Source organism: Accipiter gentilis, chromosome 5, assembly GCF_929443795.1.
Source record: "Accipiter gentilis chromosome 5, bAccGen1.1, whole genome shotgun sequence".
Taxonomy (NCBI): domain Eukaryota; kingdom Metazoa; phylum Chordata; class Aves; order Accipitriformes; family Accipitridae; genus Astur; species Astur gentilis.
The window spans coordinates 1424398-1444657 of record NC_064884.1 but is presented as its reverse complement, the minus strand read 5'-3'; the positions used below and the strand labels follow the sequence as shown (position 1 = coordinate 1444657).

The 20260-nt window shown below is 47.2% G+C and overlaps 2 protein-coding genes across 7 annotated transcripts in view; one reads left to right on the top strand and one right to left on the bottom strand.

Moving 5' to 3' along the window:
* Positions 1–8663, bottom strand: part of NCAPD3 (non-SMC condensin II complex subunit D3) — a 28677-nt gene extending 20014 nt beyond the window's left edge. For 2 of the 6 annotated variants that reach the window (XM_049801164.1, XM_049801162.1), the window contains exons 1-13: positions 8526–8661; positions 8255–8409; positions 7718–7880; positions 6722–6900; positions 5661–5837; positions 5184–5245; positions 4829–4916; positions 3333–3466; positions 2536–2608; positions 1807–1932; positions 1369–1621; positions 763–846; positions 526–609 (exon numbers count right to left, since the gene is read on the bottom strand). In XM_049801164.1, the coding sequence (XP_049657121.1) occupies positions 526–609; positions 763–846; positions 1369–1621; positions 1807–1932; positions 2536–2608; positions 3333–3466; positions 4829–4916; positions 5184–5245; positions 5661–5837; positions 6722–6900; positions 7718–7880; positions 8255–8409; positions 8526–8586 (1639 nt within the window). In that variant the 5' untranslated portion in view covers positions 8587–8661. Of the gene's footprint in view, positions 1–525; positions 610–762; positions 847–1368; positions 1622–1806; positions 1933–2535; positions 2609–3332; positions 3467–4828; positions 4917–5183; positions 5246–5660; positions 5838–6721; positions 6901–7717; positions 7881–8231; positions 8410–8525 lie in introns of those variants that run through there. The other 4 variants (XM_049801167.1, XM_049801163.1, XM_049801165.1 and 1 more) reach the window with 4 other exon arrangements.
* Positions 8664–8890: 227 nt separating this feature from the next.
* On the top strand, positions 8891–19785 carry VPS26B (VPS26 retromer complex component B). The gene is made up of 6 exons (XM_049801188.1): positions 8891–9533; positions 13061–13217; positions 14065–14229; positions 15014–15189; positions 15856–15998; positions 16593–19785. The coding sequence occupies exons 1-6, from the start codon at positions 9311–9313 to the stop codon at positions 16737–16739; spliced, it is 1011 nt and encodes a 336-aa protein (XP_049657145.1). The 5' UTR covers positions 8891–9310; the 3' UTR covers positions 16740–19785.
* The last annotated feature ends 475 nt before the right edge of the window (positions 19786–20260 follow it).

Genomic DNA, 20260 nt, shown 5'->3' with positions numbered 1-20260 from the left:
GAACTAGCCGCTGGCCATTCTGCTCCAGTCCATTTAACCTCACAGTTTCTTTTCAACCCCAGCCAATACCTGATGCTACAGAGAAGTGAATTCTTCCCTACCTGACAGTGCTAGTCAAAGGTGCTGTGTTTTATGTAGCAAAAATGAATTAGTTCTTTGTGCGCCGGAGCAAGAGATTTAATTACCCTTAAATTTATGGAGTTACAAGTATTATATCCCACATCAATTACCATCCTTTTTGGAAAGAATAAATTACCTGCTTTTCAACAAGTGTTGCCACCACATTAGTACAAACGAACATCAGTATTTCAAGATTAAATGTCTTTTTCAGACTAGAGTGGAAAGAGTATTTCTTTATGGCTGGCACTTCCACCCCCTTCATCACCCATAAGTGTTTTTTAACAGCTCTACAAAAAGCTCTCTCCACTTTCTTTGAAAAATGGACAATGAATACACTTCAGAAAGTCTAATTTCAATTAAGATTTTGAAAAGTTATCTGAAAAGGCTAGTATAATTTTGACTTACCATCAAGTACAGCAGTATCGCTGCTATCTGTCAACTCAATAGTTTTGAAAGTTGGTAAGGTCTTCAGTGGATGGTTGGATGTAGCTGAAAGAAAAGTTAAAAGTTTCAGAATAAAAAAGGCGTATGTGCACTCAGCAAGATGGTTTACTGTTAAACAGAGCACCTCACGCATGCCCTCGGTTTTACAGATATGCATGTTTTTAAAAAATGGCATGCCAAGAAAAATCTGAGACTTACTATAAGAGAATGACTCTATACCTTCTGCACTGACTATTGAAATCGCAGTGTTTGTGTTTGCTTCCAAGACTGTATGGTCAGAGGCTGCCAAAAAGAAACAAAAAAAGAAATTAAATGAAGTATTTTAATTCTGGATATTCTGTCATTCCAAATTTTTTTCAGGCAAGTAATCTAACCGTAGGATGCTATGTGCATACTTCTGAATTGTGCCATCTGGCCTTTACCGCACCTGAGGGAGTTCAGAATGCCAATCACGAACAAAACAACTTAGCAGAAGCAAAAGGCAACTCAAGATTTAATCAACTGTCAGGCAAGAATGAACTTATATTTTTTTTCCAATGAGCAATTTCAGTCATCTGTAAATATCCTTCAAAGGCTTCTCATGGAAGAATCTATTTAGAACCGATATACGAGGATAAATCCCTTCCAAATATCAGGCTTCATGAGTAACAAGACTTGCCTATTACGTCTCATTATGACACAAGACACAAGGACAGTATGTGCAGATTTTTAAGTTCCTGACAACTAGTTCTCCTATCTCCCAGTAATTATTCCCCAGAAAGTTCAAGAAATATTTTCACTATCTAATTTATCCTTAATACTTACAGCTTTGTAATAAGTCCTGTATACTCTCCAAGGTAGCAGCAGCTTTCATTTCAAGACAGTGGGCAAAGCTGCTTAAAGCTTTGCTACGGACCACAGGTGCTTTGTCCGAACAGCGGCCAAACACCATGACCTGTACTAAAAACTTATGCTTTAGAAACTTCTGATGATCCAGGGACAAGGAGCTGTCCAAGTTCCTCTCGGGCACATCCAACAAAGCTAACGCTACATCAAGAGCAAACACTCTGTAGACAACCTGTTTGGAAGAAAAAGCACACAAGGTTCTCTGTTAGTGTGAGCAAAGACACAGGCATTGCCTTCTCAGTTTGCCTGCCTTCAGGTACCAGCAATAACAACAATACTATTCAGTACTGATATTGAACCTTCGTCTTCAAAATACTCCTGTATCCACACCCTGAAACATCAAGGAGGTATACTTACTTTAGTGTTGCGTGAGTATTTATAAAGCCAAGCCATGAAGTCAGCAAACTCTATAGAAGGGAGTTTATTCAGCAAATTCACCACGGCCTGTGCAGCATATGTACGATAATCAGCCTTATCTGGGACCTAAAAATCAAGGGCAATTACATGGTATGATATTTCGATGGTCTGCTCTAGAAGCCAGAAATGGCATTTCAGGGCTTAAGGCAAGTAATTTTTTTATTTAATGAGGTGATACGGTCACATTCAGCAATGACTGGGAGAACAATCACAGCTTCCTTGGTCACTACTTCAGCACTCACCCACAGTCACATAGCAAACTCCCCATGGCAAAGGTGGAGTTAGATTAAATCCAGGGGCAGTTATTTCTACATGGTAGTCTTCAGATAGTTAGCTAGGCAAAGAACTCTCATAACCCTCATTTTCCTCTACCAAAGCAGTGGTAAAAGCAACTGCAAATTTTGGAAAGGTCACAAGTAGGGTACAATCAATTGTGAATGAGAGGGGGAAGCGTTCACCCTCAGTATTCTCCTAGAGTGTGACACTATTTTTAAGATGTCTGAAAACTCCAATAAAGAACACAAAACCCAATCAGACTGTCAAGAAATTTGCAAGTGATGAAAATCTTTCCACTCCTTACAAAACATTGTGAAAACGGATTTCCTAACTATACTGCAATGTAGCCACACATGAGTTCTTCAGCTTAAGATGCAAAAAAGCTGAGCATACCTTGGTACAGATATGTTGCAGTAATATTCGAAGAACAGGAAAAACAACTTCTTTCAATTCATCTGCTACAGAACTGCACAGAAGAAAAAGAAGCAAATTTTAATAAGGCGGTTTTATAACAAAGCGAAAAATCAAGTCAAGGATGTTCCTTTTGGAATGCATTTCAAAAGTCAGGAAACGCGCGCATTCTGGAATCATGAGCACTAGTGCAACAGGATATGGTCAGAGAGCAGACCTGCTTACTTTCACATTAACCTGGCTTTGCAGGCAGAAAACATTTCTTCCAATACCCTTCTACAAGTACAAGGACAATATGAAAGGCTTCCTTATTCTCAGTCGACTTACTATATGTTGTCTGGGGATCTCTGCACAAACTATGCTTTCCAACAACGTGGATCCCCACACAGGGGGAATAATAAACATAGGCAAAACATATCTTTAAGCAGGAGAATGCAAAGAACTAAGGAGAAATGAACTCTGTATTAATCTCTCATTTCCTTGGCAACACTTTGTAGTAAACCACAAGACCTGAAAAACTGACACAAAACAAAATACAGAAGATGGGTCCCTTCCATTCGTTGCCACTCTTCTGTCAAACTACACCTTCTCTCCCCTCTGCCAGCAAGTTCAGTAAATTCCCATCACAGGCATTTTAATTAAACCTCATCTGCACAAACAACTTCAAAGTCAGTGCCAGTTTGTCTCATCCCTTTATCAACGAAACAGTAAAGCGAAGGCATGCCAGAAGAAAGAGCAGACATACACAGGAAAGGTAGTGCCAGAGCTCTGTACTTCACCTGATGAATTTTATAGCCTGATTCCTGGCACTGATCACAGCTGATGTGATTGCAAGGACTGCACGTCTGGAACCCGCACCACTTTCCAGCATTAGAATGACATTGAGGATTCGCTGGAAGACACAACGAAGAATCTGGAAAGAAAAGGTTATTTTTAGGTTCATTTCAGTAGCAACTGGAGCCCATGGATAAGCATCCTGACCAGGTTTATGAAAAAATTCTGAAACAAACCTAGCAGAATAATTCAAAGAGGACCCATTCATTAACAAACACAACATCTTTCCTAGTTGTGATGTCCTCGTACAACATCTTTCCTAGTTGTGATGTTCTCGTACAAGTTCAGTAAGGCCCAAGAAGGGCTTCCTGAAAACATCAACAGATTCCCTCCAAAGCAGTGGACTTCAACTCACCAGAGACGTTTGGAATTTGGGGAAATTTATTGGTTTTTGGAGAGAAGACAACTTAAGCTAAATGCATGCTTTTATCACCACATGGACGTGAACTTTTGGAGCTTTCTTCCTCCCTGCCACACTTTTGGGACGACAGCATGCCTCATTATCCTGATGTTCACCGAGTAGTCAAAACAGGAGAGGCAGGGAAGATGAGGCAGGTCTGAGAAGGGGAGCTACTACATCTTTCTGATACCACAAATGTCAACAACTCCAAAAAGCTTGTGCTGCACTGAGAAACCAAGGAGGTTGAAACACACAGGTCTAAGGCTGCTAAAGCTGGGCAGACACACAGGTATATATGTCAGGTTGGCGTGCGCTAAGCTCCAGGCTTTCCTGGCTAGACAGCCGCTAAAACTCCTGGCTTGCTAGCTCAGAACTAGTTCAGGTGGATTTGCACAGACTTGCAAACACAGCAGCACGGTCACACCCAAAGCTCAAAAGCCCATCCACAGGAGCAGCATACAGGTAAGCGGGAGAATTGACACAGTGCGCTTGACAATTTCACAAAATAAAAAATGTAAAGCTGCAGACACATTTCTGGTAGAACTGGATGTTCCATGATGACAGACTATTCTCTGAATAAGAATCAACCCTGCTTACCATCATCTGCGCATTACACTTCCCCATCATGCTTCGCTGCTGCACAACCCAATGCCACAGCACGCTACCAAGCAGTGCTGGAGCTCCACCTAGCAGGAAACAGGAAAATTCCAGGCAAATGCAGTGACCTGGAATTCTTTTTTTATTTTTTAAGATACAGAAATCTAATGCCGCTGTAGCTATCCTCTGTTTTCGATTCATTTGCCACAAGTCACTGGAGCACAGAATTCAATGCACACAAAATGCATCATCATACATGTCAAAGGAAATAAGGACTGGTGTGGAAAACAGCATCTTGCCTCTGACCCAGCACATGCACAAAAAGTAAAACTAATGTAAAAAGTAAAAAGCGTACAAGCAAAAATGACATGCAGAGAAGGAAAGAAACAACTACTCCTTTTCAATACTGCAGTAAGGATTTTAAAGATTTGGTCCAACTTTTACCTTATCTTCTGGACCATGCAGAGGGGAACACAGTAATCGCAGTCCGTGATAGGCCAGCTCGGGAATGTACTTGGCTTCGTTAAGATTCCTAAGCAAAAGAAAGCAAAGAGATGTCTTCATCTCTCATCAGAGAAACATTTACTACAACTATTACAAGTAAATGTGCTCATTGACTGGAAAACATTCAATATTCACTAAGTGTTGTTTACTGTTAGCGAGGTGGAACATGTTCCAATTATCTTTAGTGAAAGAAATCACTGCTTTCATTTTCCTATACACAGAATAACAACAACATAAGCATCGAGCACTTTACTTGTTCAAAGCACGGTATAAACATTAAGAACTACTTGCTCACATTGCTGGGGAAAAAGCAAACTCATGTGCTGCTGCCTCAAAGCTTGTCATTTCAACAAAGATCTGCAAGGAAAGAAAGACAAGGTTAGCTAATTCACATGAGGGCAAGACGTGCAGGTCTGCTGGGATGCTTGGGGGTCAGACCATAGAGAACTTGAGTCTGAATTTCAGACCGCAGCACCTCCCTTGAAGCAGACCCCAAAGCCCAGAGGCTCAACACCGTGTGTCTTCCCCCCAGGTACAGTGAGGGTTAAAGCATCTCAGAACAAAACACAAACTGCCCAGCCGGCACTAGCCAGCAAGTGCTAAGGAGCAGGCACCCCACACCAAGATTTACACTGAGGATACTCGAATGTCTAATCAGGGGACCAGTTTATGAAAGGCAGGGCTGCCATCACTCCCATGACTATGGAGCGCTCCGCATCCACCAAAAGTTTGTGTTGGGGGACATAAGGATCCTTGAGTTGGATCTTATTACCTGCAGGCAGTTCTGCACACACTGAGGTTCTTCTTTTAGGGAGAACTTAGGTAGAAGTCTTAAGAAATTTTTCAGAAGAAGGAAGATTGAGTTGCGAACTTTAAGAAGATCCTCCGTTGTAAAGTAAACATTTTCACAATCCTCTTCCTCCTCCTCCTCTTCCAACATCTCGTCCATCTATATTGGTGGAAAAGAGAAATAGCACCACCCTGTCCCACAGCACTGGCTGATCTCTTTGCACATTTTGGCACTTCACAGTGTTCTCAGGCTAGGTCCTTCCATGATTTCACATCCAAAATTCTAAATCTTTTCTTTCAGATTAGTTAGTGCACTTAACAGTGGGGAAAAAAAACCAAACAGACAGAAAGATGAAAGTTGGACACAAAAAAAAAAGCTCCAACACGGCCTATTCTCATTTTGAAGGATAAAGTCCATCAGAACGGAAGACAATTATCTGAATTCTAATCTGACACTTGGAGATTCATCTCAAGTAATTCCCATTGTGCCTATGACCTGCTTTCCTTGCTTGTCATGACTCTGAGGCACCAATGTTCTCTCAGGATTTCTGACGCGTAATCCTCATTTCCGTTAAAAAAAAAAAAAATTTAAAAAAATCATATAGCTGTTAGAACGAGCAGCTGACTACAGATAACCAAAGCATTTAGCCCTTAACTTCCCATCAGTAAGTTGGCAAGGAAACACAAATGCCATTTGCAAGCTGGTCACATGCTAACTTCAAGGTCTCTTGAAGAAGCTGATACAAATTATTTTCTCCCTCCGCTACTGAGCTTTCTAACAATACACCAAAGACAAATAAGCTGTATTTTTTCTATTACTCAGCAGCCAGGAAACTGCAGCTAATGTTGAATCATCAGACCTCTGAAATTCCTCATAACAGGTAGAGGATCAAGAGCACAGCTGAACAGCTGAATAAAAGGTTAAGAGTTAAAAAAAGGGTGAAAAGAGGAAGATTATCACACTGACCTACAAGTGAAGTAGCTTGCCAATGATTGGCTTATTAATAGAGATTTATATCTGAAGAGATTAGACAAACATCTTACATTGCCATTCCTGTATGGTTTTCCTTTCTTTCTATTTCTTCTTGCATCAGCCTGAGAGCTTTGAGTGTGTACCTTCTTTCTTTTCCTCATCAGATCTGGTTCTGGAGGCCAACTTTTTGTCAGGGTACGAAGACATTTATCAAACATCACTTGATGGAACAGCTGGTTAGCTATGCTGCCTGCCCAGAAAAGACAACATCAGGCACCTTCCAGACAAAATGCAGAGAGAGCATCAAACCATCTGACCATCTCTCCATTTGCTTTGACAGCCAAATAGATGGCCAGGACAAAGGCATTGTCCTGGGAGCCTAAGAGAGGTCAGACGAAGAAAAAATAATTGTTTGAACAAAGCCAAACTGCACCAGGATGACGTGTCATCAGCGACGACACTCTCCAGTAGGATCACCAGCTGACTGACCCCTTCTAGCTGGTAACAGGCCGCACAACAAAGATCAGCAAAACTTTAGGGTACGTGCCAGCCTTGAACACAAAAGGATACTGCTGTCAGTCAACCTGCTAGAAAACTCCAACTGTTGGTTATTTTAAACAAATACTTTTGTTTTCACAAATGAGCCTGTCCAAAAGCACTGCACAGTGAAATCCTCTCTAGCTACAGAGCAGGAACAGGAATAAGCTTCTGCCTTCACTGTGTGTTACTGTCAAACCAGAGGGGGATGCGCGGTTCCAGCTCTGTGTACCATGCAGACTCCTCTGTCGACCTTGTCACAGAACTACTCAGAAGGTGCATGGCAACGCAGACCCGGACGGAGACCATCAAGCCACTTTATGACAGGAGACCAAGCTGCTATCAGACCACAACAGCTGTTCAGCGCTCAACACCGCAGCTGAGCTTCATCCCCAAGGATTACAGGGAGATCAGGCAAACAGCTCAAAAGCCGTCACTTGTTCCACCTGGAATTCTTTCAAATGAAAGAAAGCTGATTTTGCCTGAACTATGTTTTATCCAGCAATAAAGAGGCACAACCCTTTGCTCACCTGGGATTTCCAGCAGCAAGAAGTACAACCCAGCCGCATGAAGAGCGTAAACCCTCTGCTGTGCATTAGCTCTTTTATGCTGGCCCGCTTGGACAAAGTGGTGCAACACAGCCACGAGAGCGTTAGGAGAGAAGTTGTTTTCCGCAAAAAGGATCCAGATATTCTGAGGCCAAATACACGAGCCACAGTGAGAAATCCCGTCATGACATAGCTCTCTGCTAGTCGCAACTATTCACATTTTAACAATTGCCACCGCAGCCAACCCCCTATATATATATATTGTATGATACGTGTTTTTACAGTAGGCTTTAATAATGATATGATATATAATACTGTGTATAATTTCTATGACGTTAAATTGTAAACGCCTATTTTTAAACTTGGGCCCTTTTTTTTTTTTTAAACTTCAGCTTGCCTCTGAAGCATTCCGGCACATACGCCAAGAATCGTTTGGGGCCGTCTTGGCACGCTTTGCAAATTTTCAAGGCAGGACAAAAAAGCCCAGGACCCGCACCTTTGCGAAGCCGTTGGCCTCACCTCTCCGTTCTCACGGTGCTCCGCAGCGAAGGGCAGCAGGGACCGGTAAAGCCCGGTGAAAGCATCGAGTCCATCTCCCGTGATCTCCTCCGCTAGCCTGGAATCCAGAGGCTCGGCCTCAGTGAAATCCAGCTCCCAGGCCGCGTTCACCCAGACTGAGAGAAAGAAAACATAATTAATTAAGGTTTGTTTTTTTTTTTTAAGCAGTAAGTAGTGCCCCCCACACTCCACCCCGCCCTTCGGGGTGCACCGACCGACCCTCACCCCTCACCTGCGCCGACGTCACGCAACCGCCACCCCGCCAGGGCGCACGACAGCTCCGCCGCCGCCATCCCGCCGCCAACGGAACCCTTTCGAACCGGCCAATCGCGCCCTCCCGCTGAACGGCGGGCCAATCCCCTCCCGGCACCCGCCGGCCTCCCGGATACAACCGAGCCGACCTCCTCAGGGCGCCTGCGCCGAACGTCGTACCGGAACGCGGGGCGGGGGAAGAGCGCCGCGGGCCCGGCCTTCGGCCGGGCGGCGCATGCGCGGCCCGGCCCGGGACGGCGCCAGCGCTCGGGCGGCGAAGCGAAGCGAAGCGACTGGGGAGGGAGGAGGGAGGAGGGGGGGGGGGGCGGGGAGGGAAGGTGGGCAGCGGTCGTGCGTGGCGTGGCGTGGCGGGGTGAGGGGGGGGCAGGCTGCGGGGCCGCCCCGGGCTTCCTTCAGCGGCAGCCGGGGAAGCGCCGGGCCGCAGGGCCCCGACCCCGGCATCCCTGCCGCATTGCGGCCCCTGCCCCTAGCCCCTGCCCCGGGCGCTGAGCGCACGCCGCTGCCGGGCCGTCGCCACCGCCGGGCAGCTCCCCGGCTCCGCTCCGCCCGGCTCGGCTCGGCCAGCCCCTTCTCCGCCGAGGGCCGGGGCCGCTCCGTCGCCTCCGCCGCCCAGTCCCCGCGGGGCTCTGTCCGTGGTGCCTGCGGGCAGGCCGGCACTCGCCGGCCGCGATTTCCTCCCCCCCCCCGACCCGGCGGGGTCCGCGGCCGCCGCCATCCCCCCGCCCCCCCTCCCTTCCCGGTGCCATGAGCTTCTTCGGGTTCGGGCAGAGCGCGGAGCTGGAGCTGGTGCTGAGCGACGCCGAGAGCCGGCGGCGGGTGGAGCACAAGACGGAGGAAGGCAAGAAGGAGAAATACTTCCTCTTCTACGACGGGGAGACCGTCTCCGGGCGGGTGGTCCTCACCCTCAAGAACCCCAACAAGCGGCTGGAGCACCAGGGCATCAAAGTGGAGTTCATCGGGCAGATTGGTGAGCGGGGCGGGGGGCCCGCGGCGTGGCGGCTCGTCCCCTGTGGTGGGGTCGAGAGGGGGAAGGTTGGCCTGCCGCCCCCCGACATCCCCTGCCCGGCAGCCTGCCCTTCGGGGTCAGCGTCACGTCGCACAGAGGCCGGCGCGTTCCTCTGGCCTTCGTGGCGCTGCCGGTTTGCGGGCACGCTAGAGCGAGTGCCGGGAACGTCGCCGCGCCCTACGGTACGGGAATCCTCGCCGGCGCGAAGCGGGTTACGCTCGTTCCTGAGCAGTGCTTTGCCGGGAGGAGAATTCCTGCGGCCGTCGGGTGTTATTCCACCCTTCCTTCAAGCTGGGAGACCCGGTCCGGTCTCTGGGCTTGAGCCCTGACAGAAGGGAGGGAGCTCCGGTCCTTTTCCAGGTCATTGTTCTCTCGGCCTATTTTCTCGCTTCTGCTCGGCCACCGATTTCAGCTCTAAAATGCACACGCTCGCAGGTAGGGTAAGATTCGGTTTCTGTCCTGCGGGTGCGGGTCTGAGCCCGGACACCCTAGCAACGCCAGCTTTTGGGCGGTACGCTGCTGGCTGTCTTTATTTGCAGCTCTGCGAGCTGTTTGCATTTCTTGCATGCCTATTGATTCGGTTAGGGAAGCAATGGCTCTGCTGAGGACGGTGAACCGGGTAGGTTTTGCCCATATGTCTCCAATCACTAACTGCACCTTCCCAGCCCCTACCCCGTCACGCATTTTTACCTGGGTAGAGCATCTTTCGTGAGGCTGACGGGCTCAGCTCAGCTGATTCGATCTTTTATTCTCTTACTCTTCGAGTGAGTGACCACGCGTCCCGGGACGGTTAGTTGGGTGACTTCAAGTGGTTCACAACTTGTGGTTATCTGTGCGTGCAACTGATTTAGATTTAATATTTCCTGCTTTCTTAGAAGAAAGGTAGCTGCCACGCCCACCCTTCGATCGGAGTGGAGATGGCCGTGTTTCATGGATGCACCTAAATGCCACAAGCCAAAATAAGTTCAAGATGTTCCCAGTGACGCAACCGTGCTCGGCGTGCGCGATGCCTCGCGTCTGTGGCCCTCCGTACTCAGGTTTAATCCTCAGAATCACTGTGCGAGCTGTGGGCCTGCAACCTTTGCATTGCAAATCATGCGGTGTAGGAAAGTGAAGTAGAGTGAAGTAGAGGTTTTCCCACCCAGCCCCGATACCACCGTTTAATATTTCCGCTGGCCTCGTTTGTTTTATGACGCCACTTTTTGGAAAGAAAGGGGAGGGCAGGCAGAGGGAGCCTGTAAATGACAGAGTCTAAGCCTGTTTGCCAGGAGCTAGCTTATGACCTCCTGCTATTTGATCGTGATCGTCAGTAGAAATTAAGCATGAACTTTGCTTCTGGCTCCACTCTGTCTCCTCTGTGTTGCCTCGCCAGCTTCTCGTTCCCCATTTTGGAAGACTTTTGAGCCATACGTATTTAGAATAACTGCTTTGAATTCACATTATTGCCCAAGCGGGGTGTGTTAGGAGCTGCTGTGGCTGCACGTTAGGCCTTTCTTTTCGCCCATCAGGCAGCTTTAATAAAGCACTGGAGTTTGTACCGCTGACGGCGCTTCCTTAGTGCTTTCCGTCTCAAAACAGCTTGCCTTATATTCTGACTTCTCGCTGCCATGAGGTCAGTATCTACATGAGACAATTTAACAGGTGGGGAGACTGAGATGTAAAAGGAGTGATGTGTCACAGGGAAGATGGCCGTTCCAGACCGGGTACCAGAGTCCAGACTCTGAACACTGTCCTGCACGATCTCTGGTGAGCACAGAACCCACTTAAGATTTTGGTTTGCTTGCGGTTACTGTGTCTTGAGCATGCCACCAAAATGTTGGCAGGTTATGGTTTTTTTTCATCTGGAAGCCTTATAGCTCTGAAAACCTGAAATTACAGCTTATACCTGTTTGACACGCTCATGTCTTCTGAAGTGTGGGAAACATCAATCCTAAGGCTGCAGAATGCCAATCTGTGCCATTTTGAGGTAGCAGAGAACTTGCTTAGTACACTGACATTTGCCTCCCCTCGCTTTAAATTCGATCGTTGCCTTCTGCATCGTGTGGGCAGATGATATATTCCTCTTTTTATGTGGCGTGTGGCTTCTCCCTGTCACATCAACAAGCACTTTCCTCTCAATGGACATGTATTCAATGCAGAGACAGTTGGTTTATTTATGTCACCTGCCTGCCCAGCCTAAAGGGCTTGATGGCACTCGCTGTTCTGCCTAAGTGAGGGGTGCTCTAGTGCCAATATTTCCATTACAGAGACAAGGTGAGCAAAGAGGTGTAAGGAAAAGACATTACTTAAAAGCTGAAATCTCATCGTGCATCTCAAGGAGCAGAGAACTGAGTCTCACTGCAGTTGCTGAATGCTACTGATACCTCTCAGAAGCCTCCTCTGCACAGTTTAGTGCTGACAGTGAACTTGTCTGTATATGTTTGTCTGATGACTTAGGTTTTTCTTTCCTCATCTTGCTGTATCAGATTGGCTAAGGCTTTACCTTTTAGAAGGACTGTGTGGGTGTCTTGTAGTCACAGAGCTCACACGCAGGGTTGGGAAGGGCAGATTTCATTGACGGTTACGTGTAATGCAGAGCTATTAATGCAAATTGCAGAGTTTTAAGTTTCTGTTGCTTTGACTTAAGGGAGAAAACTTTGTGGACCTGTAGAGAGGATTGCTTTGATTAAACGAGGAAACCTGTAGTTGTTTCCTGCTGATGCAAGAAGGTTGTGGGGAAAACTGAAGCAATGTGACCATGTTGGTTACTTGAGCTGGTTTGAACGGTGCTTCCAAAGGTGAATGCTCTTCCCTCACCAGTGTTCATGTGGCCGTTAATGTGTTATCCAGGGGCTGGTGGAACGGCTGACTCAACTAGCTCCCCACACACTTGGTAGTCATGCACTGAACACTGGCTTTATGTAGAATTGGTGAGGATCTCTGCTGTTACTTATTCCCTGGTGCGAATCAAGACCACTCAAAGTCTTTGTTGTCAAAGGATAAGCAGGAACAGTTGGAAGCCTCCTAGCCCTTCGTTTTTGCTCTGTCACTGTTTGCTGTTCCAGAGAAGCTGTAGTGTTTTTTCCTCTCTTTACAGTGGCAATGCCTTTGGTGTGGAATATTGTGTAGAAAATTATTGGAAGGGATTGTGTGAGCTGCTGGGTCCTCTTCTCAAACAGCCTGAACGTAATTAATATTGATGATAGGTGACGCATGTCACTCTAAGGCAAGCTGAGTTCCTGATTTGTTGTAGTAGGTGAAGCTGTGCAGAACTCTTCCTTCCTGTTTCAGGGCTGAGAGTTCTGGCCTGCACCTAGCTCTGATGGAGAGTGGTCAACAAGTGCAGTATGTTGCAGCCACAGGCTCCCCTTGTAGCTTCTCTGAACGGTGGTGAAAGAAGTAGTGATCTGGACAAGAGAGTTGCTCATAGCTGTGAAATCTCCTGCCTTTCCTCACTGCGTCACGTGGGATTAAGCATCACTGCTTAACCTGGACTTATGTCTTCCTAGAACTCTACTATGACCGAGGAAACCACCATGAGTTTGTATCTCTGGTGAAAGACCTGGCCCGTCCTGGTGAATTCACTCAATCGCAGACATTTGACTTCGAATTCACACACGTGGAAAAACCTTATGAGTCCTACACGGGGCAGAATGTGAAGTTACGGTGAGTCTCCTCCACTTGCTGACCCCAGTTCTTGGTTCTGTGCAGTGTGCAAGTGCTGATATCTACCATGATGATACTGGAGTGCACCATCCCTTCCTAGACATCCTTGCAAGCTTAGAATGTAACTCCAAATGAGTCTCAGTGGGCTGGGTTGTAAAAGGCTGTCTTTGAGGGCTCTACTTTTATAAGCATGCATCAGGCTTTATTGAACTTCTTTTGCCCCATTTCAGTGATAAGAGAAATCAGTCCCTTCTGAATCAACTAAATACTTTCCAATTTGTTTGGTAATTCAAAAACTAAAAGAAAATGTTTGGTTTAGTCTCTAATGGGGACATTTTTGCTGTTTTGTAATCAGTCTTGTTGACTTTAATTGTGCTTTATATGCAAACAGATGCCTAGCTTGTATCTTTTTCATATGTTGCAAACTGTATTTCACATCTAGGCACTCCAGTTGACTTGAAGTCTAGTCACAGGCTTTGAAGGGAGGGGTTGGAAAATTCTGAGATCTGCAGAAAGAGGTGTCTGTGGAGATTGGTATGATCTAATCTCTTGCAAAAGGGCAGTGGTTTTAACATGTGCGAGCTGTTATTCAGATCCCCAAAATGGTGCTGCTGTAACTCAGGCTCACAAATGCATGAAAGCTGAGAGAAGTCTTAGAAGAGTCTGCTTTTCCATTTGAAAATTCCATTCTGTCTTTTCCAACATGTTGTATTGGCTGCTCCAGAAGCCAGGGTACCAGTAAGACTGCTTAGATACCCCAGTGCAATCCATTCAGCCCCATGTCCCGCCCTGCTTTGTCTCTGTTGCTACCTGTACAACCCTAATAGGAGGGGGACTCTCCTTGCAGGTATTTCCTCCGAGCGACTGTCAGCCGCAGACTGAATGATGTGGTGAAGGAGATGGACATAGTTGTGCACACTCTGAGCACCTACCCAGAGCTCAACTCCTCTATTAAGATGGAGGTGGGGATTGAGGATTGCCTGCACATTGAGTTCGAGTATAACAAGTCCAAGTAAGTGTCTCAAGAGCAGCCAGTGGCTGTGGGGAACCATCTGCTACAGGGGATGGCTTGGTTTCGAAGCCAAGGCAAGTGTCTTGCATGTGATCCTCAAAGGGGTTCTTTGTTCATGCGCTCCAGCGAGGCTGGCAGACAGTTTGGATCCTGGCTGAGGATCTGTGGGTTTCTCTCCTTGCCCCATAGATGTACTCTCTGGACCAAGGAGTGTGAAGCAATGGCTGTGGTTTACTGAGCTTGGAGCACAGCGTGAGGCTGTTGCAGTAACTTCACATTCCCTGTATCCTTGGCAAGACCAGTATTTCCAAGTGTCTTCAAAGAATAACGTCTGCGTTTTCCCAGACAATACAGCTGAAGTGGGACCTTAATTCAGGCACAGAAGTTGGAAACGGCTCTTTTAAAGTACTTTTAATGCATCTTTCCCAGCTGATGCTAGCAAATCTCCCTGTGGTGTAACATTTGCATTAGTTTTAGTTGACCTAAAAAATTGGGTTTGGAGGCTTTGCTGTCGCGGGGGTTTCTTGCAGATATTCAGCCTGAAATTCTGTTTTTTAATTTATCTGATCATGCTCTTGTCGATTTTCCAAAAGACTGGAGGATGAAAGATGAAGTGCTGTTTACAGCAGCCTAGTGGAGGTGGTAGTGGATATGCTATCTGAAATTTACAGCTGGGGTTGTGGATAAGAGCAAAGTGCCTGACGAGCAAGTTCCTGCGCTTCAGTCTGAGTTCTGGTCTGCTGCACAGTGGTTGATTGTGGTAATTTCTTCCTTCATGTGCTAGGTATCATTTAAAAGATGTGATTGTCGGGAAGATCTACTTCCTGCTGGTGCGAATCAAGATCAAACACATGGAGATAGATATCATCAAGAGAGAAACAACAGGGACCGGACCCAACGTATATCATGAGAATGACACAATAGCTAAATATGAGATCATGGATGGGGCACCTGTGAGAGGTGAGAAGGCAGATGAACCCTTCAGAATTCTTCTTCTGAAGTCTTTTGGGGTGGGAATGCGAGTCCTGCAGTATCTTCAGCTGAATCTGTGCGCTCAGTAGTAGTATGCATCCTATTTTACTGGTGGACTCAACGGCAGTTATATAGGTCATTAAATATGATCCCCTTCCTTCTCTGGTATGATGAAGGGGCTTGAGGCATAATGAGTTGCAATGACTTGATTCTTTCGATGAAGCAGTGACAGAACAGGAATAGATGTAAATTCACTGTTGGCATGGGCCACCAGCTGGCATTGCTGCAACTTGGAGCAGAAAGATGGTGTTCTAGCTCTGTGCCACTTGTTTTCCAGCTCCATTGCCCAGCAGAGTCACCTGCCAGAGAAAATGTCACCTTACTCCTTTTTTCCTGCAGTGCTGTTTTGATGCAGGTCACAAACGAGTCCTGTGCTGTTAAAGCGGAGATGGAATAGCTGTCAGCAAGGGCAGGATCTGGCTATGGACCGTGCATGCTGATTCTTGAAGGGAGTTTGAGGTCTTTTAGCTCCTCTTACTCCACTTGTGGAAATGGTCACAAAGTTTGTGGCCTAGTAAGATTTTGTTTTGCTTGTGCTCTCCTCATTTATATCTGTGCATTCTGTCTGTGCTGATGGTTCTGTGCACTTTGTAGGGGAGTCCATTCCCATCAGACTCTTTCTGGCTGGCTACGAGCTGACTCCGACGATGAGGGACATCAATAAGAAGTTCTCAGTACGTTATTACCTCAACCTGGTGCTGATTGATGAGGAAGAGAGACGCTACTTTAAACAGCAGGTGAGAAATAGAGCTGTTAGTTCTTCTTGGACCTGTAGACTGTCGCTTGGGATGCTATGTTATAAGGACATTGTGGGAATTTGAGATTCCCATGTGGGAGAATCATGTACATGACTGAATACTTGTAAGGACTAGACAAATTAAGAGTGTGGAAAGTCGGTCTAGAAGAAATGGTCTACGCAGGTCGGATGTGCATGGTGGTGGGGATGCATGTAGGGGGTCCCTGCTTGGGACTTCTTTTCTGCTCTGTTTGCCTGTGGTGGAGCTTCTGTGCTTCAGCTCGTCAATTCCAATGTGGTAGCCAACGGCAATAGGACAGAGCTGCCCTAGATGTCCAGTGGGTTGCCCCGCGTCCTCTGATCTTGGGGAGGAGCGCTCTACCCACGTTTCCAGGAAGGCTGCGTTGCGAGGCCTCTGCTTGAGCTGCAAGTGGCCTCATGCGTGCACCTGCGGGTGGAACGTGCCAGCACGGGCCGAGTTCTCCCTGGGTGCAAGCTGCTCGCCTGGCGGCTTCTTTCAGCCCTTTGGGTCTGGGTGGGGCCAGGAGAAGGTCTTCACAAGCCCTGACAAGCCCTGCTGGCTATGTTACTACAGGAGGTGGTGCTTTGGCGGAAAGGAGACATAGTGAGGAAGAGCATGTCCCACCAAGCAGCCATCGCCTCTCAGCGGTTTGAGGGGACATCCTCACACACCGAGGCCAAGACCCCCAGCCAGACTGCAGAGAACAACGGCCGGCAGTGAGAGGCCACGCAGAGAAAGGCTGCTGTGGAGCCAGTTGGGACAGCAGCAAGGAGGAAGAAAAAAAAAAAAAACACTTCAGAGACTTCATGGAAAATAAATATCCGTTTTTGACTTAATTCCTTTCTTCAAAGGACTCGTAGGTGGGAAGGGGATGGGAGGGCAAGGCAAGCTGGAGCACTGGTGGTGCAGAGTTGAAGGTACCTCAGTGCTTCCCAATCAACTACATTCCTCTGGGGTCGGCTGCTTTGAGGCATGTGTCCAGAGGCTGCGGAGCTGCCTGATCTCCTCTTTGCCCCGAGACCCTTTTAGTGTGGCAGTGGGGAGGGAGAGAGCAAGTGAAGGCCAAATCTGCTGCTTCTTCCCAGCGGTGTGGAGGTTGCTTTGGGGCTGTGTAGGATGGATATTTTTCTTGCCTTTCTGAAACCTTCACGAGGGAAAATGACACAGTGATTAGCTGGAAGGTAGAGGAGGGAGTCAGAGACTGAGGTGCGGCCTACTTGAAACGGCTTAGCGCTATCCCCTCGCTGCCTCCCCTTCCTCTTCATGCTGGTGTTGGATTCCTTGTCACAAACAGTTACACAATGTAGTTGACTCAGCCCGGGGACTGCCGCACGGAGCACGGGCAGCAGGCGTGCTGTTGTGTCCTTGCTGTGGAGCTCCCGACTGCACGTTGCGTCGGTAGGAGGGAGTGAGGCATACAATTGCAGTAGGAGGTGGCACAGGTTGGGCAGAGCGGTGAAGGTCTCGGTGCTGCTGGGTGGGCAAGAAGTGGGGACGGGAAGGCTCCTGGCCAAGAGCAGTGCCTTCCTAGTCTTGTCCCGGCAGCTGCCCGAGTGCCCCTGAGATTCGGTCTCTCTGGTTGCCGCACTCATACAGGTCCCAGTTGCTGCTGCAGAGCAGGGGCAGACCAGCCTCGAGAGGTCTAGAGAATAGTTTTGGAACATGGGAAATAAATGGGGGCTGTCTTGGGAGCGGGCTTACGCTGCGCACGCTGCCCTGCTCGTGTCTGTGTCCCTGTGACAGAGCAGGCTTTGTAGTAGGGACAGACGGCAGTATAGAAACACGTGTGTATTGTTTTGTTTGCTCCCTTGCGCCTGCGGGATGAGGATTAGTAAGGACAGAAAAGTGGATGCAATTGTTTTAAGAAGCTCATGGCCTGTGTGTGCTGCTAGATGAAGCCAAGCAGCAACTGGAAAGATGGTAGAGCTTTCTGATTCCAGAGACGTATTCCCGAGGCCCCTGAGCTGAAGTCACCAGTGAGGTCTGAGGGTATGCCATGAACTGAGAACCTGAATGCGGGTTTTTTCTTTTCTAAGATAAGCTGCTTTTAGTCTTCAGCTAAGTAGAATCATGAGAACATTCCCAGAAGGGAGTCACTCCTCCATTAAAAATTAGATGTGGCTTTGTAGACTTGATTGACTGAGTCTGGAGAATGTCCCTCCTGTTTAGATGCTCATCAAGGAAGCAGGTGGTTAGACCTCCCACCAGATGGAGAGACAAGCCTGCACTAAATGCTGGGATATGAGCTCTATCAAGTGGGATTTGTCTGGATTTCCCTGTGAGTTTGTGCCTCTTTAGGGTTTTGTCCAGCTTCCTTTTGACTCTGGAATGACTGTCCTCTGCCTCTGTCCTACAGCTGAATGTAGAACAGTTGTCTTGCAGCTGGGAAATAGAAGTATCTTCTGCTTTGTTTAGTGGAACAGTGCTGGTGGAGGGAGTGGGGCCTGGGTGGGAATGGGAGCTTTTTATCTAGTAAGACAGCTACTGTATTTCAGTGATAAATGTGTGTTTCTGCTTGCCAAAGTAAGTTAACTTTTACTCACCGTGTGTAAGGTTGTGGTTTTTAGTAGAGCTGGACAGTCTCACTCTGTTGTAGAGGACACTAATGATCTCATCTCTGCTGAATGCTTGTGTCACACCATGTTTCTGCTCTGTTATAGTGAAGACGTGGCTTGCTTTTCTTTACATGAGAAGTCTGTGCCATGGGCTGGAGCCGTGTCTTCCTAAGACTGAAGCAAAAGCTTACTTTAGATAACTACCTTGTTATGCCAGGGCAAGAGGTGGTAACCTGCTGCAGGTCTCACACGGCAAAGCAATCTGGATGTTACTTTCGACACTCACTCTACTCCCTGCTCTGTGTAGGGGGAACCACCTGTGCTGTGGCAATACACAATCTTTTAGAGACAAGCAAAGCTCCCATTGGGAGCCCCTGGGGATAGCAGACTATCTTTCCATGGCTAAGCTGAGCACAGCAGCACCCTAACCACCCTCTAGCTTTCCCTCAACTCCCATCCCACCTAGAATTTTTTTTTTTCCTTGCCTATTCTTCTTGATTGTAGGCCATGTGGTATTAAAGAAACCCCGTGGAGGAAGATGTCTCTGCATTCCAGGAGTGTTTTGTTTACTGGCCCAACAGCATCACTCCTGGATGTAAGATAATTGTCTGACAAGACAATGCACTGTTAAGGAGATTTCTGTTAAACATCTGTTCATTACTTCTGGGGGGTTTAGTCGGAAAAGGTACATGAGCCTATACGTTGGGTTGTGGGTTTGGTTTTTTTTTTCCTACTTTGTGCCCCTCTCCCCTGCATCCCTACTTGTGGAACCAGAATTTAGAAATGATCCCTCTTTTTACTTAAGCTAAATGGACCATTCAAGCTGTTACCCACTAGGCCCTCTTTGTCTGGGGTGGAGCTGATGGGCTGAGCATCTTTAGAGAGAAGTTGCAGCATAAGGTCACTCCAAGACAAGGTACTATAGAAGAGCATTTCATTAGCATGGTAAGGGGCAGACACTATTTGAGAAGTCATGTACCCCTGAGGTAGGTGGTTCTGTTAAGTACTTTGGTCATTCCCTCTCTCCCAGGCAGAGTCAGGCAGGGGGGGAGTGTACAAGTACTAAACCAAGCAGTGCAACCTGTAATTAAGCCTCTGCTGTGTTTACATGTTTCTTAATTCGTTGTCTTTTCAATGGCTGTATTTTAAAACTTGGGTTTTTTTGTCTCTCCAATTAAAAAGAGCCAGCCCTGGCTGTCAAATGCTGTGCATGACTTTGTCTGATATGGTTTATATTGCCTGGCCTGGGTCTGGTTTTGGTTGGGGGGCGGGGGGGCAGGGTTTGTTGTTTTTGTTTGGGTTTTTTTCCACAGTATTAAGACATCTTTCTTTAGCGCCATACTGTGCAGCCCTCCAAACATGCTCAAGGAGTTTGTCCATTGTTATCTTTGTAAATTCTTGGTCTTTCTTTAAGCTATGTCACTGCTTAGAAGCTGTGCTGGTGGAGGACCCATGTAGCTTAAAAATTAGCAAGCTAGCTTTATTTTCTTCTGTTCCCCTGATGTCAGTATTAAAATAACATGGGAAGTTTTGTACCTGCAGGAAGCTAACTGTGATCTGCTTTGCAGCAATCAGGCTGGATATGTATATACATCTAAATTTTCTCGTTCTAGACAGCAGCTTAGTGATACTTTTCTGCAGAAGAACGTGCCTCTGCAGTACATGGAACTGCACTAGATCCTGTAG

Excerpts from the sequence above, each read along its gene's own strand:
- VPS26B (XM_049801188.1), top strand. The coding sequence starts at position 9,311 with ATGAGCTTCTTCGGGTTCGGGCAGAGCGCGGAGCTGGAGCTGGTGCTG. Across the intron at positions 14,230-15,013 it reads TTCGAGTATAACAAGTCCAA|GTATCATTTAAAAGATGTGA; the intron begins GTAAGTGTCTCA and ends TTCATGTGCTAG. Across the intron at positions 15,190-15,855 it reads GGATGGGGCACCTGTGAGAG|GGGAGTCCATTCCCATCAGA; the intron begins GTGAGAAGGCAG and ends TGCACTTTGTAG.